We start from the raw sequence: 24223 nt of genomic DNA, 5'->3' as shown, positions 1-24223 counted from the left end.
GAAAACCTTGGTATCAAGTTCTCTGCAAAGAAAACTGAGATGGTAGTCTTTTCTCCTTTCAGCGACACGCCGAAAAACAGGGAGAAAAGACTATTTGACCCGAAAATTGATGTCTTTTTGTACGGTGAAAAGATATCAACTACCGACAATTTTCGATACCTTGGTGTTTGGTTCAATTCAAGGCTGAACTGGAGTACACACATCACCCATCTGGTGCAAAAATGCAGTAAAAGAATCAACTTTCTAAGGACAGTCACAGGATTCTGGTGGGGCGCACATCCATCAGACGTCCTGCGACTGTATAAGACAACGGTACTATCCGTGTTGGAATATGGAAGCATATGCTTTCATTGGGCATCCAACACGCATATCCTCAAGCTAGAGAGGCTACAGTATCGTTGTCTTAGACTCGCACTAGGGAGCATGAAATCAACACACAACATGTCCCTAGAAGTGATGACCGGAGTGATGCCGCTGAAACTACGTTTTGAAATGCTGTCGCTTCGCCTTCTAGTCCGTTCTTCAGTATCAAATCCCTTGATCGAAGAAAATTTTAAAGCGCTTCTAGAGACAGGTTCTAAGAGCAAAATCTTGAAGATCTATGAAGATTTTGTTGCCCTACAAGTGCATCCTAGCGCTCCACAGGCATTAAACCGTGCTGCCCTTCCTGAGACCTACAGTTCCCTTTTAACAACAGATTCCTCGTTGCACGAGGAAATTAAGACCATACCGAATGATCTTCGCCCGATGGTAGTTCCGGGCATTTTCAGGGATAAGTATGGCCATTTAGACCAAAGTAGCCAGTATTATACTGATGGATCATCCTCTAAGGAAGGCACCGGCTTCGGCGTTTTTAGTGAGTCCGCCGAAGCATTTTTCAAATTGCGGGAGCCGTGTAGTGTCTACACCGCAGAACTAGCCGCAATCTTGTACGCACTATTGATTATAGCAGCGAGACCTTCGGATCAGTACTTCATCTTTACAGATAGCCTTAGCGCTATCGAAGCACTAAGATCCCCGAAGGCTGTTAAGAGCCAGGATTTTCTTGTCATTAAAATCATAGAATTGCTTGGCTCCATGTTCGACAAGGCGTTCAGGATTTCGCTAATTTGGGTACCTTCTCATTGTGGAATTCCCGGCAACGAGAAGGCAGACTCACTGGCCAAAACAGGCGTCCAACAAGGCGCATTTTACGACCGTCCGATCTCGGCCCGAGAGTTTCTTCGCCTACCACAGCAACTTTTCCTGTCTCGCTGGCAGAGCATGTGGGAGGCGGATGATCTCGGGCGATTCCTTTTCTCGATCTCTCCGCAAGTGTCCCTGCGGCCTTGGTTCGGTGGGCTCTCTGTTGACCGGGCATTCATACGCATGATGTCTCGACTTATGTCGAATCATTTCGCGTTGAATGCTCATCTTCAGCGTATAACTCTGGCTCAGACGAAGGTGTGTGGCTGCGGTGACGGATTTCACGATGTGGATCACCTTCTGTGGTCCTGCGTGGAGTTTGAAACCGCAAGACCCTCCTTGTTGAGCGCAGTCGAGAGCATCGGCAGACGACCGGGTATAGAAATAAGAGAAGTGTTGGCAACTAGGGACCTCGCCTACATGAGGCTCGTCTACCGATTCGCCAGAGACAACGGTCTTATCCTTTGATTCCACATCCCTATTATCCTTCCAATCCACATCCGCCACTCCTTTTGTTATATGTTGTGTTGTCTTTGTGGTAAGTGTTTTATGTAGTGCAACGGGTATTGCGTTGACCGGGCTGTATAATTCGAGGGCGATGTCCATACTGCCGTAAAAGGAGGCAGGCTTTTTCGTCTGTAGCAGTGTGCTGCAAGTTAGCCCAGCTTTGATACGGCGGGTCCACCTGTGTTGGTGCTGGGCTCGGGAGTGGTCGGCGGGTACAGCCTCGTAAACAGTGGAGTCACTCCAGCTGTTGCGAGATGGAATCCGCCGATCGCTTTTGAGTCCGATGTTGACTTGGTCGATCATAGGCTGTGTCATGGCTGGGCTACTTGGAGAACATTGCACGCAGAAAAATTCATGTTTGTACTGTCCAAATAACTGTGCTTGTTTGTTTCAGTCCAGACCCACATCACACACTTCAATAGTCAACCGGAGCGAACCAACCCCCATCGAAGCCATAGCCACAGCAATAGAACCGGACCAAAAAAAACTTACAACACACACACATACCCTCACAATAGAAATGGACAGCAACCACCCATTTTCCCTGCACAACCGAGCATGCCCGGGATATGGCAAATAACTAGGAGGAAATGCCTAGTTAATTTTGTTAATTGTTTTTTCTGCGTGAATATAATTCACAGTCACCACATGCGGTGGTGACAATACGGCATCGGACCGTAATACTCAATAAATAAATAATAAATAAATAAATCTTCCCATAAGTCACCAGTCTAATGTATTTATCTCACAGGAAAATATATTCCAGCCATCTTGATGCCTCGAGCTGCCCTGTTCGAGAATCGACCCACCGAGCTTACCTCCACCACCGATCGCAACAACCTGCCCCGGGCAAAGTTGTTCCATTTTGCTGTCAATTTACTCATCCCAACGAGCGTCGTACAAGACGGTATGTCCTTCGGCGGCCGGGTTCGTCTGGTATTAAATCAAACCCGATGTGCGTTTTATTATCCACCGAGGGCTCATCCCGAACGCCACCATCTTCCCCCTTCCCCGTTTTTATGATGCATTGTCTGCTGGCAAGCGTTCTTCTTTTTTACCCCTCCAAGCGAGACAGAGTGCGTGCATGTGTGTGTGTGTAACACAGTTCAAGTGGCCAGGCGGTAGGTTTTTACAATGTTGCGAAAGGATATCCTTCCGGGACAGCTCAACGACGGGACGGAACCCAAAGCGTCTGTAAGTAACGCTGTAAATCAAATACAACGACGAGCCTCGAAGATCCCGAACCGACCGAAGTTCGGATGGTCTTGGAAAATCGTTGAAGGGATGGAGGGGTCTTGTGTAACATGTGTGTGTGTGCGTCTCCAGCAGAGAAGGGCTTAGGGAAGAAGGGAAGAAGGATTTTGTACGACTGCAGCTAATCGTTGCATATGTTAACGGTATGGTAGAAAGTGCTTTACGGAGATAGGAGGGAAAAAACTGGCACTCAGCAACGATAACAAATGACATATTACGTGGCTCGTTGGCCATTGGGACGCATAGATTAGATTTAGGAGGGGGTAAAGGATTTAGGAATAGTAATACAATGTGACTGACATATTTGTTTGTCTAGGTGGGTTTTTAGCTAATAAATACAAAGAGTTGGAGCGAGCAAAGGATCAAATGATTACTGAAGCTCAATAGTAACTCAGAGATGAGACTTAGTATTTACATATGTACAGTGTGTAACCAAATATTACAAACACATGGTTCTTGAAAATAAATTGAAAAATTGAAGAGATGGAAAGAAGGATTTTCTAGTTGTTTTAGTATTTTTTAAACCTTAAAGTATAAATTAAAAGAATAAATTATTATTTTTGCAGAGTGGACAAATAAAGCTGGAATAACAATTGGAATATACAATTTCGAAACTAAAATTTTGATAAACTCATTGCACAAAGTTGTGTTGCCAAACTATAAGACGACGTTATTAATAAAAACGTATAAGATAGGATATGGGGTAAATATTCAATAGACTGACATTTAGTAAAACTTATTGAAAAACACTGGGAACGCAGGATAATTAATCAATAAAAAAATCAATTTTCGTTAATCGCATGAAAACATAGAAACTAAAATTAAACAACAAAACAAGACAAATTTACACATGACACAAAATGTTTTCATTTTCGTGTGTGTATTTTGACATGTTTTTATCTAATTTAAGCATAGAAAGCAGTAATCTTTAGCAAGTACAAAAGCGTTCATCAGGATGGTCTTTTGTTTTGTCCGTCACTGTAAATTGTATACGTTTTGCTTAAAAGAAAATAGAGCTTAACGACTTATGTTTCAAATAGTAATGCACAATTTCTTACATTGTGCTATATTTTCATTAGATCGGCGGAAGATATTTTCTTCTCCATTTCCATCAATCGATAGACATTAGCAAGCATTATTACATCATTGATTCATCGTCGGTAGTCGCCACAGAGATTATTGTTTATAGAATCGATTGTTTCGTGTTTTACACCTATTTCTTAGTGTCTCAAACGAAAATATTTCGTTAGATTTCCACTCTTGCTCAAATTGTTGCGATTTGCCAAAGCTAAGTACGTTTGTTTTTCTTATGCCCCAGTCGGAAACATGCTGAACGCGCAGGAAGGGGGAAACAAAAGTTTCGCTCAGCAGTAAATATATGTGCTAACCTTCCTGCTCGATGGACAACCTGCTAGGCAACTTACACAAACACACACACGCACACACACCCACGTACGGCACACCACATGCTTGCAAGATAATGTGCGGTAAGGAAGGACACAGCGTGGTTTGAATATGAACCGTAACGGAAGCTACACGACACGGACATAACAAGCTATAAAAGGGAACCCGAAAGCGTTTTCTTACCCATGCCAAGCTGCACCGTTAAACAGGACCCTCACCGGTATCGGGTTTGCATTTGGTACGTTTTTCCCTGCGTTCGCACAAATTTCTGCTCATTGCTGCGAAACGAGACGATGGCGACCATGCGCCTCCATCAGGGCAGGGCAGCAAATGGGTGAAATGAGGGTGCGGGATTTTCTTGGCTGTACATATAGAAGTGGTTCACACACACACACACACGCTCTAGAATGGGAAAGGGAGGCACAACACCACCCACCACCCACGGTCCAATTTCATTCTCTTCGCTTTGTTTTGTATTTTCCAGTCCCGGGGTGGGTGGTGTTGGGTGGCATTTCCTTCTCGTCCTTTCGGCCAGAGGGTATCAGAGTATGAGGCTGTCTTGGAAAGCGTCTTAGAAAATGGAAAACGTCTTACAAGAAGCACTAGCCGGGCATCGATACGAGAGCCACTCGGTGTACACCCTGGAGTTTCGGTAGCGAAGGGGAGGGATTCGCTGGGGGGAGGGTGTGGGGTTTAAGGGGTGTCCAGGCCTTTCTACCCTCCTCTTCAGTAACATCAGCTCACCTATTCTTCTCCTTTTCTCTTCCTCAAGTTCTCTCTCTCTCTCTTTCTCTCTCTCTCTCTCGCTCTCGCTTGTGATGACCAGCAGGATGTTGGGGAAGGCTCACTTGGGATGAAAGGATGATGTTTGTGAGCGGTTTTGAATTTCAAATCGAATCCTTCCCCACTTACCCCACTACCTTCATTCACCCTGCCTTCCTCCCTCCAGTGGGTGGTTGGGTGGTTTCCGAAGACGTTCGTTACCGGTCGGCAACAACAACTGCAACAACAGCCCAACAGTCATCCACAGTACATCGAGATGTATTTGTGCCACCCACTTCAACACACCCGGGGATGGGCGGTTTCTCCTTCCGATTAAAAACATCCCCTTCGGCCAGCCAACCCAACCCAACTAGTGAGCCACCCACTCGAACAGTGGAACTCGGGGGAGATCTTTTCCTTGCTGGGAGGCCATCATCATCATCCCTGGGACCGTTGTTTAAGACGTTTCCTATCCTTGCACGTATGTGTATGCTTTATATTTTATCCCTCCATTTTCTCTCTCACTCTCTCTCTCTCTCTCATACACACTTACAAAATAGTGTGCACAACACATACAAGTTGGCGTTACCGAATCGCCGAATCTTTATTGTTCCTTGGGTAGTTCCTTGGCAACCGGTGGGTGGTAAGTTTTGAGTATGGTCCACTCGGCAAAGTGGAGGAAGGGGAGGCGAGAAGGCAGGAAAGGAAATACAAATTTAAGTCAGATTTTGTGGGCTAACACTATTCCACGATAAGCACACACCAGTGGGAAATGGTGAAGCGATTCCAGTTAGCCAGAGACTTCTTGCACCGGTCAGCAGTATGGTGAGTTGGGAGAGCGGGAGAAGGGGAAGAGGAAAATGTTGTGTTTGTATGTGTGTGTGCTTGCCCGAGACGTTCTTGGTGGAAGACCCGAGCAGGAGACCATTTCTTAGACCATTTTCTTAGACATTTGATGTGTGTACACGTCTTATCTTTAATGCATGCTGTGCCGCACACACACGTATGCTGAGAAGTTTGTGCATTGTGGGTGGGTGGGCTGCACACATACGGGTCCAGTTTTGGCACACATACAGCGATGCGGACCCGGGGTTCGAGCTTGATGCTGGCCCTTGGTGTGCAAACCACAGACACAATTCGCCACCGTTCACGAGTTGTTCACTCTCTTGCTCTCTTTCTCTCTTACACACTCACACAGCTACACCATGCTTCTTAAGGAGCTTATAATCCTTAGCTACCTAGAGGATAATGAAGCTTGTTCGTAGGAGCAGGACAATAGAACGGCGAGCGAAAAAGGTGCCGCAAAGGCGGGGATCCATTATTAAGATCGACCGTCCGCAACACGTGTGTGAGACGGGAGTTGCTGCGAGTATGTGAGTGTTTGTGTGTGTACGCAATGAAACCCCCGTTCCCGACTATGCCCCCTATTTCTTGAGGGGGGGGGGGGGTGAGTTTTAAAAACCCGGCCAAACAGAAGAGATCGAGGGCATTGGTGTGGCACCCGGCAGGACACTGTGGTGTGGGTTGTCTTATGCAAATATAAAAGGAACGATCGAAGGAGATAAGAAAGCTGGCAGTTCCGGTGGACAATAATGGGTGGGAGGAAGGTGGGATGTCTTTTCCGGTTCGGCACGCACATCGGCCATACGAGGTGCGCCTTATACATATATGGTAGCAAGGAAGAGGTTGCTAGGGGAGGTTGCTGAGGGTGGGTGAATTTTCTTAAGAAAATCTTAAACACTTCTGGTCGAGTTATCCACTGGACACACACACACACACATACATGGCTCTAAATACAGGCACACACACACACGCTTACATCTTGCACAAGTCTTAGCTGCCGGAGTTGTCTTAGAGATTATCGGTGTGAGCTTCTTCGGAGAAGGAAGATTCCCGCTTCTCCCGGTATCTGCCTTCCAGGACACCGCTTTTCCTTCAAACCACCCTATTCATGCATACATGAAATACATATGTGAACGTGAGTGTGTGTGTGTGAATGCGGAGTAAGACTTCAAGCCATGCATAATGCATAGTGCAAGAAGTTCAAATAATATTCTTTTTTTTCCTTTGCGCTCTCTGCGTTGGTCTTCTTTCAATTTCTTAGGCATAGCTTCGGTGCCAAGATGCGCATGTTCTTAGCGCACTTTCCGGTGTACCAAGAAACGCAGCTAGAGCAAAAGAGGGGAAAAGCGAGCTGGTGGTGCAAGCTACATGGGGCAGAGCGCATTAAAATTTGAACGAAGGGATTAGGTTGCATTTTATGCTCCAAATTGGATATCGATCACACGGACAGTTCCGAGAAGGTCACCATGGAGTGTGGCGGGAACTAGAATTTCACTGGCAGCCTGTATGTGAAAAACGGTATGAGCCAGGCTGAAATAATAAAGCAACGAGGACAAATTGGTTTAGTAACAACAAACAAAATCGGTGCTGTTGTTGTTTAAGAAAATCGGTACCCCTATTAAACAACAGGCATGGTGAAGCCCAAACTCCCGGGACTTTTGCTTTGATTGAACAAATCAAAATAGCTCAAGAGGCGAAAAAAAGCACAGGTACGCAACGGTTATTCCCTGTAGTTAATTATGGCCCGGGGGGTTGCTTTATCGACGGTTCGCTGATCAACACCCTTAATTGGAGCCTAAACGGGAGCCAGATTTTAATAGGGTTTATCTCGCAATTGGATCGTGTTACAAGCCAAACGAACGGACGTTCGGACCGATAATCAAGCGCTGATAAATGTTTCAAAAATACACGAAACAGTGGTTTGATGTTGCTGTGTATTAGTGATGAGGTTATTGCACATAATTAGAATTGTAACGCTAGTAACGCTTCATACGATGGTTAGAATTGCAGTAGGAAGTTTTGCTAGCTCGTTTTGGAATTAATTGCTGTATCAGGTGTACTGATATTTTAAATTCAATTATCGTCATTATAACAAGGTGTAAAAAATGAATAATAATTTATTTAATCAGACATTTGGTTAGAACTACTCGTTTTCCTTCTACGGTATTACAACCTCAAGAGGAATCGGAATGCCATAACTGGTTTCCTTGACTTTATTATGCCAGTAGCTGGATAGTTAGTCCTGCGTATCGGGACCGGATTCGATACTCAGTCCTGACGTGGGAAGACCGGGACTGCTGCCACCACGACCATGGAATTGTAGTAAGAAGTTAGTGCCTGTTGGGTCTAGTCTGTTGCATTGTATCTCAATTGTTCATTTATAAAATCTTGTGTGGACAGTATATCTTCAATATTCTGAGCTATCTATTTCATTGTGAGAAGTGCTAGTAAGAAGAAGAATTGCAACTGTTCTTTAACTTTTGAGATTTGAGATCTTTCGATTCTTCTTTCTTGGCACTACAACCTCGAGAGGTCTTGGTCTTCCATTCTGTGTCTTAATTTTACCCGTAGTAAAGTAGTCAGACCTACGTACGTGGAGGTGGTCTGGATGGGATTTGAATCCCGGTCCTGCATTGTGAAGACCGGTACCGTTATCGCCTCGGCCACCGAACCGCTCCATCGGTCTCTCGATAGATAATGAGGGCTAGGAGCTACCCGGAGCTACTAAATGATATAAGCGCTAACTAGTGAGCACAGCGCTTCCAAGTGAGGACAGAGTGAGGGTCGAGCTGAATAGTGAGGATAACACAATGAGGAGAGAAAATACCTTTTTTTTAAATAAAATAGCGTTGAGTTCTCCCAGTTTATTGAGATGAGGATATTGAGGCCTCAAGCTTACTATTCAACACTAGTACTGAGCAATTGAAAGTATTTGGCATTCAGGAAAAAGAAGATTTATGAGACCATAATATCTTATAAAACAGTTCTTCAGAACAGATTTTAGTTTTTAGAACAGATTTTAGTACTAAGCACATTAGCAGGTTTATCATTGCTTCAATGATTTTTTTTATATTACCAAAGACGTAAGGAAGACTTTGAAGAAACACCTCATTCAAACACTCGACGCTTCATGCGTCTGATCAGCCAACTACGCATCGTTCTACATTGTTGCCAGCAGGAAGTTCATGCGATTGGTTCGATTTTTCTACAAAAACATGAAAATTAGAACAAACAAACAAAATATCTGCAGTTTTCCCATTACCAGTGCAGCACGCTTCCGGTGAGATTGTTAAGTTTTTCCTCAAGCAATTTCCTGTTCCTTCATTTTCTTCATGTGTGAGAGTGTGTCTGCGCGTAGCATACCCATACGCGAGTGCGTGCCCCGCTCATAGTTGTTGCAAAAATAGTGCAACGGATGGAAAAATAAACACGTATGAAAAATGAGCACTTAAAAAAAAAGATGCGAGTAAACACTGGGGCCACTGCGATGATGATCCGCTCACGGAACCGTACACTCTCCGGCAGCGGTGGTAAAGTGATGGGTTGCAGCAAATGGAAGAAAAATAATTGTAAAAAAAAGTGCAATAAAAATGGGTCCACGACTTGGCGAGTGAGCGTTGCACTTGAAGCTGAAGAACAGAGAAAGGCTTTACCGGGCAGTGCTTCCAAGAGCGATAAGAGCGACCGAGGGTTGATGAGATTAAACGCAGGCAATGACGTACCAGGTGAAGATTGTGAGAGATGATGTAAAAAGCTGATATGATAAAAAAGGAGGTTAAAGAAGGAGGTTACATTTAAATACTGGAATACTTTGTGTATGTTTAATGATGAGGTTCGACACCCTTGGGAATATTATTTCAAAGAATGCTTGCAAAAAATTTAAATTTTAAATAATTTATCATTTTCCTAATTTAAACTCAGCACAAATAGAATCAATTATAGCGAATCCTCATTACAATTGGCCAACTTTATGCCTTCTCTTACAAACCAACTATGAGAGTCTGGGAGTCAGTATTTTTAAACGATTTTTATTTATCGTCACTCTGGGCCTCGATTTCTTTTCCAGCTTCCCTACAAACACACGCACACTGCAAACAGTGCAGCTTGCTGCATCGGTGCAATTCACAATCGTCGTGCCTCGTCACCACCACCATCTACGCGCCCTTCACATGTCACGTGCGATCATCTTTTCCAGCGGCGAGAATGCCTGGGAATATCATCCGCCAGATCATTTGTTTATCTATCTTTCTAGCAAAACGGCTGGTGTGTACGTATTGTGCCGCGCGGGACTCGCCCGGACGAGCGGAAAGTTCCTTAAAGAAATTTTTATTTCTTCGCCTTTTTCTTCACCCGCCACATTTTTGCACCCACTGCAGTGGCAGAGTGCAACAGATCTGGCACATGCGAAACGAGCTCCGGTGGGCTAGAGAGTTTAGTTTAAGCGAGAGCAGAGAAAAAAAATATAACCATGCAGCAAAGAAGCTCAGTGTTTATTGGGTGGGTTTTTTTTGTTGTTGTTGGTTCGTGTTGAGGCGTTCATTTGTCTGGGCGTTGGTTTAATCATGGATAAAATTGGAATTACTCAGCTTCAGCTGGGCGATAGTTTGCCCGGTTTTAAAAATAAAATGACTGTTGCAGCAAAAGATTTCTACCGTGCTTATATGGTTTTGTTATAACATTTTCCTATCTCTAGAAAGTAGATCTATTGGCTTGTAATCTTCACTGCTCAGCTTCTACAGTTTGCTTGTTCGTGTTTGTTTAAGCTTTATAGCTTATAATTTTTCAATTAAATTTTTAAAATATTTGTTAAATTATTATACGTAAATCCATAATGTCTACCATCCATAACCATAAATTCGGGCAGAATCGGTGGCAGAACCGGAAATGGCGCCTGACCGACACGGCAGGACCGGGGTTCAAATCCCATCCGCCTCCCCGTACGTAGAACTGACTTCTTTACTACGGGTAAAACTAAGCCACAGAAAGCCAGAAATGGCAGGCCGAGACCTCTCGAGGTTATAGTGCCAAGGAAGAAGACGCGTTTAGAGGCTTTTTGCATGCTTGCTCTGTACTTTTATTTTTTTTTTATTTTCAATATAATAGTTGATGTTTGATGAACTAACAATTTAAATCAATTAATATTTTTCAGAGATTGTTTTAGAGATTCTAATGAAGACAAAATTGCAAACATGGTTTGCATCTTCACCTATGCTTATTATCTAATTTTATTTATTTATTTATTTATTGAGTATTACGGTCCGATGCCGTATTGTTTATTATCTAATTTTAATACATTAAATATATTTTTAAATCAATTTAACACTGACACTGAATATTTTCAATAAATATTAAAAGACATCGAAATAATTCAACAAAAATATTAATGGAAATAGAAAAAATAGCAAATCAGACAATACAAAACTAGAAAATACCGACCGGGACCGGACTAAATAGCAAAGCAAACCAAAGTCGCACACGATCTCCCAGGAATGCGTCTGCAATTGCGGTGCCATAAGTGCCCTTTTGCGCACAAAAATGCTAATGCACCCGCGTGTTATTTTTCTCTCTCTCTCACTCACTCTCTCTCTCTTTCCGTCTCTCTATATTGTTTTTTCTTTTGCTTTCTTTTCGTTCCTTTGGTGCGTTTAGTTCAATTTTGTTTTATTTTATTGTTTGCCGTGCGTTATGCGCTTCTTTCTTCTGAAATCCCGGCCGGTTTGACGACTCCGACTCGATCGACCGCAAACTGTCTCCCAGTGTTATATATACAGATTCCGCTTCTCTCATCCCCCCGTCTCTCTCTCTCTCTCTCTCTCCCTCCTTTTACTACTATCTGCTCCCCTTTCCGCGAGGCCAACGGCCAACGGTCTACCCGCGGATGAAGTTAGAAGTGTGATGCGAGAAAAGAACTGGAAACGATTGACACAAAGAGTGCACCGAGCAAATCCCGGTGTCCGGGGAAGGAGGAAGGAAGTGGGCAAAAGTGCAAGCAACCATCCACCCACCCCATCCCGCACCGGAGGGGGTGGCCAGACCGCGAAGGGAAATAATCATAAAAATAATGCACTTTTGCATTACATTCGCGGGCTTGCAGAACGCATACAGCGAGTCTTCTTTTTTTTTCCTTTTCCACCCCGACTGCACTTTGAGCCTGTACCGTAAATTTGCGTACGGATCTGTCTCGACTCGACGGTTGATGGTGCAGCACCAGCAGCATTTGTCTTTAAGATGTACGGGCGCGCGCGTTGGGTTGGCGTTCTGTTGGCGGATGCATTTAGCGTCGATTGGCGCGCGTATGTGAATTTTTGTTGCGTTTTTTTTTTCTGCAACAGTGATGGAATCACACAGGCATCGGGTACGTGTGGTGTATTGTTTATTTTTTCTAACCCTCCTCCCCCCCTCACGGGTACTATAATCATACCGATGTGTATGCACTGCGTGCGTGTGTCTTGGTTCAGGGATGCATCTTGTGGCATGAGCGTTTGTGGTTGAGATTTGCAGCACGGTTCATTTCCATTCGATAACATTTGCTTCTGTGAGGTGACTTCATTCTTTACGCTTTTTAACAGACGACTTTTATTTCATTATTTAAATCTTTGAACGGGCGATTTTTCAATTAGTTGGAATGTAAAAACTAAAGCAAAATAAGTAAGAAAATATGTATCGTGAAAGGTATTAAATGTTAATAACTAGTTTCTGATCCCTTTTCGGACCGTCTCCCTATAGGCAGGACTGACTTCTACTTAATTATTTTCCATGAATACTGATTCTTATAAAAGTAAATCTTTATTGAAAACCCCGTTACTGAAAGATTAAATGAATAAAATTAGTTTGGTGAGCGCATTGCATACTTTAAGGGGGAAATAATAAAAGTATGCAATTTGCCTGACACGATAATTTTATTTGAGTTTAATTCTCTTAAGAAAATATTTCTCTGTGTATCTGTACTGTGTTATAACAGTTGACTCTACTAATATGATTTATAAAAAAAAAGTTTGAAGCACAAAATTAGACAAATGAATATATGAGAAAAATATGAGGACATTACCAAAAAAGTACTAAAATAACTATTTAAAAAAATCCGTTTAAAACGCTTCTAATGAGAAATTATTCAAGCAAACAGCACAAACCTAACGCATATTAAATTCCTCTATCCACGCGTTAAAACTATTTCACACGTCATCTGGAACACCGACGGAGGGTATATGGTCATGCTCTGATAAACAGGTGAACCCCCTTAACAAGCGGTCAATTTACATGTCTTACAGGCCAAAAAAAAAACCTTTAACCCACTCTGTCCACCTTTATCCTTCACGGCAATCCCTTTTTTGGATATCGGAAGAAAAGAATCTACAAAGGGCCGGAGGGTCATTATCCCTTTCGATTGCGCCAACTGCGTGCGGCCGTACGGTTGGTTTCATTTTTCCCCCACAAACAACCCTTGTTCTCTACCACAAAACATTTTCCTCTTTCATCTTTTCGTCGATCGGTAGCAGGAAAAGGGGAGAGAGATTGGTTTTTTTTTGTCACACTCTTGACACCCAAAATGCCAGCAAAGATTTGCCCGTAACGGAAGCAATGAGAAGACGAACGTTGTTAACCGGATTTGGTAGGGTTAACCACCAGGTCAACTTGGTCCTCGGCAGGGGATTAACCATCTTTCGACCATTCTGCTTGTTGCGGGAAATTCGTTTAAAGGGCCACATTTTGGGCAATCAGATCACTCACATCCGTCAACCCTTTCACGACTGGCCGTTGACCCCTTTTGGAAACTCTTTTTCTTTCTCTCTCTCTCCCTTGCCGACTGTTCGGCCTTCGTAAAAGTGCGTCACTGCGGGGTAGCTGCTATTGTGGATGTGAACAGCTGTTTGGGAAAACAGAGTTGAATGATCTGCTCATAGGGGATGCTGTGTGAAGCGGAAAGCAAAACGAAAATAAAAAAATAGAGATACACAGAAAAAAAGCATCCCCATACTCTCTCGTGCGGTCGGCGTATTTTGGCGGAAGGGTTGGTCGGTGCGGTTCAAAACAAAACTGACCATCCGCAAGCCGGCATATGCTGGGAAAGGGGTGAAAAGGAGAATTTTTTTGTTGTTGGTGTATTTTAATTTCTGGTTACGGACTGGTGAAAAGGGAAATAAATGGAGCTGCTGCATTGGGTTCAAATTAATGTATCCGTTACATTCTAATTGACGGGTTAATGGCCATTTGTTTTTTTTGCCATTGCTTCTCTCTTTTTTATTTAAAGCAAAAAAACGGACTTCAATTGAAATCAATTAAAATAAGCGAATCATAATCAAAAAGGTGTGATCTTTTATTTGCTATCAGCAAGTGGTTTATTTATATGCACTATAGAAAAAACACTAATTAATTAGTGGTTGTTACTGTCAACTTTTGCTACTTGATTCTGATTTTTTTTCTTGTAATTTGTTTTAAATAGTTCTCAAGCGTGCATATGGCAGTCATATGTTCTTGGTGGGCAGCAAAGCGGCGTAAGGCCATGCGTGTAATAAACTGTCTTCTTGGAGATATTAATGTCACGACTAGAGCAGAGGACGGGACTCACTTAACAACGATACGTTTGGGTTTGGGAAGATTTTTTATTAAAGAAACAAGCATAATTTAAACCATGCTTTAGGCTAGATAATTTTGAAGCAAAATAACTAGTTTTCATAGCAATCTACTCATATTCAATAAGAATAATAATTAGATTATTATGGCATCATCTAGCTATAATCCATTAGTATATGTAATTCCATTTTTGAAAAATAATTTTTAAACTAATGGGAAATAAAATAGTGTTTCGATTCCATATTTGTAAGCAATTGCAGACAGGACAATTAATTCTAAAACAGCTGGCCACAAATAATCCACACCGAAAGGAATGTCCTGTATGCTAGTTTTCAGTTTTTAATTTCATACTACAAATCATTTCTCGCACCGCTCGTTTTTCTAACCGTCAATTAAGTTAGACAGACGTTAAAAAAGGCGACCAACAAAGCGATCCAACTACTCTCCCCGTCTCAAAACCGTCCCGTCTGGTTTCACGCCAGGGCGCGAATAGAATTGGGGCAGGGTTTAGGGTTAGGTTGAGATGGATGGAATGGATGTTTTTTTTTATCGTTGCTGCTGTGTGCTTTGCACTCCACTACTCTTCAACATATTAAAAACGCTCGCGGAGGTTGTTTAACGCAGTGAAAATGCAGCGCTCCATGTGCTGACGCGGGAATTGGTAGCGATGCAAAGCGGCAAAGAAAGAACTGAAGAAAAATAAAAAGGCACGCGGAAGAGACGGGGGGAGGGGGGTGTTAGAGGAAGAGGAGGAGGAGGAGGAGGCCGGGAGGGTACTAACATTCGCCAACGAGCGCGATGCGGGAGAGATTTGGTAGCGAAAATGGGGGGTCTTCTGGAATAGGGCTCGGAATAGGTGCTCTATGAAAAATTGAATAAGTTTATAGCATAAGCATAGCCAAATTATAGCAAATTACATTTTTTTGCTGTCATTAATAAGGACGACAAAATCAATCAATTAATTAGTAGAGCAAATCAGTTAGACATATGATAAATTAGTGTATAACTCACTTCACAGCAACATTCGGGATGGATGACAAAAACATCCATCAATCAGCAAGTTTCTAATAAATCACCTTTAGTATATAAGAGTATTCTCGAATGAGTTAATGTACTCAAATATACTATAACTAGTGTAATTTATAGTAATCAAGCTTAATTTATCCACCAAAGTCTCAACAAGCATGTGAAGTATAAAAAAAGAGGTAGAAAAGGACTTATAGCGCGATTTAAAATAATGTACTTCAAAGTTGACTGCATGACACTTAGCTTTTTGACATTTGTTCCCTAGGCCTACTGCAGTTCCGTGCCAATGGAACCGGAAACCTCCATCCCTAGGTGTGTGAAGTGGGCAAAGACTTTGGACGACATTTAAAAAAACCATACAGAAAGCCGTTCGTCAGACACCAGGCGTCGTTACACGACGCCATAAGCACATGACGGATGGCGCGCTGATGACGGCGGCGACGATGACGGTGATGATGATGGTGGCAGCAAGGACTGCAGGGACCGTTGTGCCAGCGAAAGTTGTTTAAATAAGAGCAAACCGCGAACCGAGCCGGGCCATAAAACTAATTCCGTGCGTTAGCTCGCGTCATACGAATCGCTGCGCATTTGCAAAGGGCGACTGTATGTGTGTGTGTGTGTGAGAGAGTATTTGTTGGAATATAATATCTTTCCTCACATCCCACTCCTAGAACTTATCGACCCTTAGTTTCCCTCCCCACAGTCACCGGAAGTCGATATCTCCTGTCCAGAAACACCTCTGAATAGCTGGAATGTCCCGCAAGGCTCAAAACTTTGAAAAGTCGCCCATTTAACTTTGGCGACGGTTTGGTGCACAGGTTTTCAATAAGGGACTCACCGATACAAAATTCCATGTGATGCAGCGGCAGCTGTTTGTAGACGTTGCGGACGAAGAACAGATTCTCCAGTATGTAGGACAACCGGAGCAGGAACAAACTGTCCACGTCCGTCAGATTGTGACTGTCGTAACCGGCGGCCAGTTCCTGCCCATTCTCGACGATCGCTTCCAGCCGGCGTAACGTTTCCCGTCGGCCCTCGGACCACCCGGTAGCCCGGTGGGCCCGGTTTCTCAGCCAGTAGTCGTGATTGATCAGGATCTCGTTCAGGTACGACTCCATCGGTTCCTTGAGCGGAACGTTCCGCAGCCGCAGTTCACCGTACGCCCGGGCAATGACACAGATTTCGTCCTCGTACTGGAGCCGCTTGATCGAGATGAGGTACTCGAACAGCTGTAGATTACCGCGCCGAATGAGCAGATAGTACGCGAGATGATCGTCCAGGTGTTGGGTTTCACACCGTACGAGTTCTTTCGCTACCTCGGGCTGGCGGTTTTCGAGCGCCAGCTCGGACGCGGTTAGCCGCTTTTTGTTGAGCGCATTACAGTCGGCACCACGTTCCACGAGCAGGGCTATCATTTCGAGCCGGTTCTGCCGGGCAAAGACGGCCCGGTGAAGGGCCGTATTGAAGAACTTGTCGTCCCGCGCGTTAACGTCCGCTCCGCCGTCCAACAGGTGGCGTACCCGGTCGAGGTCACCATTTTGAACCGATTCGAACAACATGGTGGAGGTGTTGACAGGACGACGATATCGGGTGACTTATTGGAGATCCTGGGTAGGACTTAGTTGGGAGATCTTTTTTTGCGACTTCGCGAAGTCATCGTGACTTCCTGATGGGGGGGTTGTGGAGTTCCCACACACTAGTTCCAGTTGATAGGATGGGTAGAATTCGAGAGTTTCTAACACCGTATGTACACTTACACTGACACCATCACGAAAGACTTCCAAAACATCTGGATCACTTATCTTATATGTAGGAGAATTTCTGTTGTTTCTTTTTGCTTAATATTTTCTCAACTATTATCCTGTACACGTGTTATAATTCCTGTTAATTAAAACCGCCACTTCACTCTTCACTTATGTACAGAAAATACTTTAAAACTCCCAAATCGTGAGACTGTTGCATTTCCGTTTTGCTGGAATTCGATTACGGGCGACGAGAGCGAGAGCGTTCTCGTACCGTCGTCCTTCCGTGCGGAGGACAATTTCGCGACAGACTGACCGAACGCAACCCAGGCACACCGTTTCGTTTTCGTTGGCGGAACACATTCACAGCCACAGCCACGCAGGACGAATGCGTCGACGCGAGGAAAAAAAACAACAAGAAGCGAGACAGACAGCAAGGAATATCCGCGCGGGTGCCGCGTTTTGTGGGTCGCGATCGCCGCCGTGCAGTGCGCCCTCTTCTGAAGTTGTTTAAAAACCGATTCCGTTTGATTTCCAGCAGCGGTGCCGAAAGTTGCTTAAAACTTGGCAGCGCGCGAATCACTCACTCTTTCTCGTGTACACCCTCATACACACACACACACACACGCGCACACGTACAAACAGACTGGTACATGTTTTCGCGCCAAAGAAAGGTTTCGCGGTGTACGCGCGTGGCGCCTCGTGCCATCTCGCTCAGACACACCCACGACGCATCGGTCGACGATGACGCTCGGTGCAGCAACCGAACGAACGCATTTTGCACCGCGGCCCCCACCCGTCGCTAGGGGAAAGTTGTGAGGGAGCGGTGAGGTTTGGGAAGTGCCGGATCTGAACTTAATACCGGCACAACGTTTTTTTTTTCCGACGCTGTGTTTATGTTTTAAACTTGCTTTTAAGACCACTGGCGCAAATTTTTTAAAACACACTCTTTTTTTGTAACGCACGTGTGCCTTGCTTATTTACACTCGTTAAAATCACGTGCTCAGATATTTCTTTTTTGCATAAGCCACATAGAAGCTGATTATTTCGATTACTCTTGTTGCAGCCTTTTGCATGTATCACTAGTTCACTAGTACATTCAATAAACACTGCACGTGGAATGGAGTGACGTTAATAAACATTTTCAGTTGAACTTTTAACTGCTTCCTGTACTTTGCGCAGCCGACCGCATTTGAATCCACCGTTTCCGAGCGACGAATTGAAAATGCGACCGGCCGACGGTTTCGGAACGCTCGTTCTCCAAGCGGAGCTGGAGCATTCTTATGCTGTCTGTACACTGCTGCAGTAGTAATCGGGCGATGCAAGTGGGGCTGAGACAACGAAACAAATATTTTAAGTTAATTTTTATAATTGAAACTTTCATGTAAAACAGAACAAACGGATGAAGGTATTTCAATGAAACTTACTCTTTTTCAACGTATTTTTCATTATAATTTTTCATTACAATAATATAGCTTTCGGACTGTAAAAAATACTTAGAGAAAAGATTGTTTTTAATATCTAAAATATATTTTTAAAGCATTCGTTTCATTCAAATTGGAGTATTCACCATTGCAAGGTAATAGTGCTGAATAAATTTCATGAAGGTATGGAATTTCCCATCCGTTCCGGTGTAGTGTACCCATCTCTACATCTTTACTCCGAACGCGCACGAACGCAAACCGAACGAACGCGTGTTGCGTTCGGATTTAGGTTGAAACATTTGAATCAGCCGCCTTTTTGTACAGAAAAATAAAACAAACTTTGCGTCTGTTTTACACTGTGATTAAGTAATGGAATATTATACTTAATAAGAGTGTGGAACTTAATACGAGTAGATATGAAACACCTTAACAGAGTTTTATCGGAACAATTTAAAGAAAAATGAAAATATTGACGAAAATTGGTGAAAAAAAACATTTTCAGTAGCAATCCAATGCCTGCACAGAGCAAACTTTTCACGTTCCAGCTTCGTTGGCTTCAATGATCCGTGATTGAAAAGTTTTTCTTCTGAACGGAAGAACGGTTGAAATGGAGTTCAGATTCATCCGGGCATGATAGTTTTTGTAACGGTTATCATTGGGCCACCTCTATTTATTGTTGCACATCTCGTTTGAATGGATATATTCTCAGCTTTGATTGTCTTCCTTTTAAAATTCATTTCACGAATTTCATCTGCTTGAATTTTGCCCTTTTTTGGGCATTCCGATGACTGTGACGATAGCGTCGCTGATCTTCACACGAAAATATTGGTATCTCAGTTGCTAAAAGTAAGTGCATGAAAGTGGGACGGTCTTTATTCGGACTTTAGCGAAAAAGGGAAGTTTTACTTGTATTAATTTATCGAATGTAATTTGCGTTATAAAATAAAAATTTTTATAAAAAAATACGTTGTGTAATCGAATCTTGAACCAATTTCAATTTCGAGCACCGTCCGCATTATCCGGGGACTCAAGCAGCTTGCGATGATTCGAGCAGCTTGCGATGATTCGAGCAGCTGTCAACACACGAGCGAGCTGTCAACGTTGAAATCAAACCCACTCGTCATACAAGTGCTCGAATCCGCATGCAACGTCCTAATTTTGTGTCACAAGCCCGCCGGCCATACAAAATTGAGGACGTTTTTACATGGGCTGAGGACATTCTGAGGACGTTCGGATTCGGGCTTATGGGGTGGTGTGCGTGAGCGTTTGCGCTCCAGCGGTATACATGTGTGTGTGATCACGCTGTTTGTATGTATTGTGATATGTGTTTTCTTTCGCCTTGCCACTATTTGCTTCACAAACAAAACAGCTCTTTTTTTAAACCATTTATTAAAAGAGGCTTTGGCCCTCAGAGACCTCATCCGCCTCTTTAAACACTCCGATAGTATCCGATGCCGGCTCCGAAACACATCCGGAAGCTTCCTACGCCGGCTCCGAAAGAGAGCCAAAGACTTTCATTGCACTACGTTTTTCCCACAAATTTTTAACACAATTGATTAATGCGACGGTCCCTCCGATACAGGAGCGATCTCGACGTGACGCGGATGTTTTGGCTGGCAAACTTGCTTTGCCTAAACACAATTCTAATCCATAACAGCAACTGCGGCCAATGGTTTGTTTACGTGCCGGCACCGTACCTGTCAAGTCTACACCGACGCGACAATACATACCAATACCGCGCGTTTACACGGTCGAGCAGTGGCATACACAGGCATACACATCGACACAGGCTGTGGAAGAATTGACAGAGCAGCACAGACGATCATTGCCATACTGGCAAAGAGGGATAGCAATATGGAATGTTGCACACGAGCACAAAATTGGGTACAAAGCTGAGGACCTTGTGCGGAAACCGCTCGACAGGACCAGTGGGAAATCGTAACGTTTTGTTTGTTGTTTGCGCTTGTGCTCGGTGTGTGTACAGTTTGTTTGCCCTTAAATTGTATTAAATTCGTCCAAAACTGCTTTAACACCAAAAAAACCTTATCCACCGACCGCGTGGCAAGCTTTTGTACTCTGGTGCGTTACATTTGCATGTTGTTTCGCCTGCTAAAATGAGCCCGGGACGTTCTTCCGAAATGTCGCACATTGTGGAATTCAACAGCCACATCCAATCGTACTTCATCAGCAGCACTTACGGCAACGAAACGCTCGTGAATCGATGCTTGGAGGTGAGTTTTCGTTCCCCCTACTATCAGCTCGATTTCAATGCACTGATTCCTGCTCTCCTCCCACAGCAATTGGCAGCCGCAAGTGCCGAACACAAAACCTTCGATGTCTCCGTGTACGAGTGTAACATTTTCTTTGTCAACCTACACAAACTGTTGAGCCACAGCATGAAGAAAACGAATCTTCTCTGGTCGGTGATGGCGGTGCTCGAAATTGCCGTGACGGACGACGAAACGCGAATTGCGCTGGTTGACAAGTTCCGGTTTCTGCCGGTTATTTCGCTTCTCCTGCTGGAAGTACACACTCCGGAGCAGCAGAAGCGTGTTCTTTCCCTGCTCCATCACCTCTCCTACGGCGCCTCCATCGATGGGCAGGAAATGTTTATCGAGCGACTGATCCAGAAGCTGCTCAACATCATCGAACAAAACCACGAAAAGAAAGAGCGCTGCGAGGTGGCACAGCTTGCACTGTCCATACTGGTGAACCTTTGCCATCGGGACCTATCGACGACGTTTGTGCTGACGAGAAACACGAACATATCGGGCTTTTGCAAGCAGATTAAAAAGTTCGGTCTGCTCGCGTGCAAAATGTACATCATACTGGAGCAAAACGATTACATCAAGGAGATCGATTTGCACTATCTGCTACGCATGAGCTTCGAGGAGGTACGGTTAATGCTGGCCTCGAAGAATAGCTTCAGCTTGCGGCATGTGGTTGACTTTCTGCGCTATGTACGAACGCTAAGCGGCTCGCGGGAGGGAGAGCCGGCCAAGGCAGCCGTAACGGACGAATACTTCCAGCGCGATTTGAAAGAGTTTTTGCACGAAATAGAAAAGTATTGGGCAAATCGTACACCATCGCCGGAGTGTGAACCCGCCGGGAAGAAGAAAAGGACAAAGCAAAAAGTCGAGCTGAGAAAGGACCGTACGAGCGATGGATTGTTTGAGATATTGGAGTGTATCGTACTACTCAAACCGGACGATCGGGAGCTGTACAGGAAAATTTGTGAGTTCGGTCCCATTAAGCTGATCAACAACGCGCGTGACGATTGCTCGAAAGCGGTCGATCTGTTGCGCACGATACTGGAAAAGAACCCGACCGATACCGCGTTCGCCGAGGAGTGTAAAACCGTGCTCGCCACGCTTATGGCCAGCATCACGAACAATGACGACGAAAAGCTTGCAATCGCTTTCACAAAACTGTTAACCACAATCGGCAAGTCGTTGAATGCGGTAGACGACGCAATGAACCAGGTAGCGGAACAATTCTTCCAGCATCTTTTTGCGAACGTTTTGAACAATACGCGCGATTTCGGTACGTTTGATTATTCGCTTGCGGACGGTCACGTGCGCGTGTATCTGTGGGCACTGTACACGTTCAACGAGCTAGCTAACCTTTGCCCAACACACTGGTACGCTAAACTTACGAACCTGCTCAAACAGAAACCGATCCAGTTCCTGATTGCTAAGGGATTGACTGGTGGAACGGATGTGGAACTGCTGGAAGCGTTACTTCAGGTAACCGCCACGACCGACTTCCCCAAGCAAGATGTGGCCCGTATGATCGATATGCTGAAAAGTAATCTGCCGGCGTTAGGAGGAAACAGCTCCAGGGCTCCCTTTGCACCGCTGAACGGTAATACGGTGGTCCACACCCAACCACCGACGGGATACAGCTTCATCCGCACGCTCAGTCGAGACCTGCAGGAACGGATCGATCAAGCCGTGGTGCACATACAGGATGCTAAAGCGGCCGGGTTGATCAATGAGGTGGAAAAGTCGGAGCTGGTTGAGTTCTACACCTACAAGATTAACATGCAGACGAGCTTGATGAACGATTTGCGCAACAGTTTAGAGGCGACAACGGCACAGATAACGACACTGACGCACCAGAACCAGCTGCTGATGGCGGAGATTGATAAAAATCAGAAGAAAAGTCTTCCACTGCTGTTGAAGGAGTCCGCGTAAGTAACAACTTGTCCCGAGGTATATGGTAAACATATCTGGACTTCGATCTAGAGATTGGATGCAGCCGGGGGTGGGAGAGTGAAGCTATGGACCGAGCTTCCTAGAAACGGAACGGACTCCAGGCCTTGTCTTTTAGACGTGCTTCATAGGAGCAGGCCAAGAAAGAAGCATATCTAGACTTAGGATCTAGAGGAATCCCTTGAGGATCTTCTCCACTCTACACAAGCTCCTTATCTGGTCCTCAATGTTTCATGAGAACGGCCACGGATGACCTTATCTGTATAGGATTTGTATCAGACATAGTAGGATGAACGATGGAGAGACAATTCTACTAGACTGCAATGGGTGTTGATGACTTTTTCAGTAATCCAACTTTGGTTTTAGTGGTTGATGTGAGAGCTGTTTAAGGATTATATAGCATTAGACAGCGTCATACATTTCTTACAGCTATACAATTCAGTCAAGTTGCTCCGTTATTAGCAAAGCAGCCAAAATTAACCATCTGTGCTTTTGACACATTTTTAGGCTCGAAAACGAGAATCGGCTTCTTGAGCTCGAACTGGTGCAGATGCGATCGGCGGCCGCTACGTACGACAAGAAAACGAGCCAGATGAAGCAGGAGCTGGCGGAGTATATTAAGAAGTACGGTGAAAAGAGTCAGAAATGTGCGGCACTGGTGAAGGAGATCGAGCACCTGCGTACGCGTGACGACAACTACGAGAAGGAAAATAAGCGTCTTCAGCTCGAGTTGGCCGCTATGGTAAGATTATGAAGCACGTTTTGCATTGAACATCTGTTGATAAAAGATTTTTCTCTCCATTCTAGACTAAAAATCGAGATGATGCACGCAAGCTGCTCAAGCTCGGTGAGGAGGACCGACAGAAGCTGACCGAACAGCGAGAAGCCGAACGGAAGCAGTACGAGTGTAAAATACGGGAACGGGAGCGTGACATTTCGAAGCGTAACGATCTGATTCAGCAGCTGGAGCAAACGCTCGTGCAGCGTGACAGTACGATCGAAACGCTCGAGTCGGACGGTAAGGAGCTGCGGGAGAAGCTCAAAGATCGGGAAGATCGCATCGCACAGGTTGAGTCCGAGTTGAAGGAGAACGAAAAGATACAGCAAGCGATCTATAGTTTAATGAACAAGAACAAAAAGTAGAACGGACGAAGGACGATGAAAACGGATCGACTAAAGTTTTAGTAAGCAATTGTAACTGATAATAGACTCATAAAGCTTTTAACTGTAAATGAAAACAACGCAATAATGTTTCCATTTAAATCTATCACAAAATAAGGAAAGCTTCCAG

General features: G+C 44.3%; 3 protein-coding genes across 11 annotated transcripts in view; 2 read left to right on the top strand and 1 right to left on the bottom strand.

The window, feature by feature from the left end:
- The window catches only part of LOC118514286, a 56234-nt gene extending 37734 nt beyond the window's left edge, over positions 1-18500 (bottom strand). The window contains exons 1-2 of one of the 2 annotated variants that reach the window (XM_036061029.1): positions 18350-18500; positions 16391-17413 (exon numbers count right to left, since the gene is read on the bottom strand). In XM_036061029.1, coding sequence (XP_035916922.1) covers positions 16391-17111 — 721 coding nt within the window. In that variant the 5' untranslated portion in view covers positions 17112-17413; positions 18350-18500. Of the gene's footprint in view, positions 1-16390 lie in introns of both variants that reach the window. The other variant, XM_036061028.1, reaches the window with a different exon arrangement.
- LOC118514290 overlaps positions 1-24223 on the top strand; it is a 163555-nt gene that overhangs the window by 84148 nt on the left and 55184 nt on the right. The window lies entirely within an intron of this gene.
- LOC118514288 lies at positions 20654-24173 on the top strand. Its single transcript, XM_036061037.1, has 4 exons — positions 20654-20949; positions 21016-22910; positions 23440-23674; positions 23740-24173. Exons 1-4 carry the CDS (start codon positions 20833-20835, stop codon positions 24073-24075), a joined length of 2583 nt encoding a protein of 860 aa, XP_035916930.1. The 5' UTR covers positions 20654-20832; the 3' UTR covers positions 24076-24173.

This window comes from Anopheles stephensi, chromosome 3, assembly GCF_013141755.1.
Source record: "Anopheles stephensi strain Indian chromosome 3, UCI_ANSTEP_V1.0, whole genome shotgun sequence".
NCBI classification, from domain to species: Eukaryota; Metazoa; Arthropoda; class Insecta; order Diptera; family Culicidae; genus Anopheles; species Anopheles stephensi.
This window is presented reverse-complemented; position numbering and strand designations above follow the sequence as displayed.

Coding starts and splice junctions, on each gene's coding strand:
- LOC118514288 (XM_036061037.1), top strand. CDS start 20,833: ATGAGCCCGGGACGTTCTTCCGAAATGTCGCACATTGTGGAATTCAAC. Junction 22,911..23,439: donor CTGCTGTTGAAGGAGTCCGC/GTAAGTAACAAC, acceptor ACACATTTTTAG/GCTCGAAAACGAGAATCGGC. Junction 23,675..23,739: donor AGCTCGAGTTGGCCGCTATG/GTAAGATTATGA, acceptor TCTCCATTCTAG/ACTAAAAATCGAGATGATGC.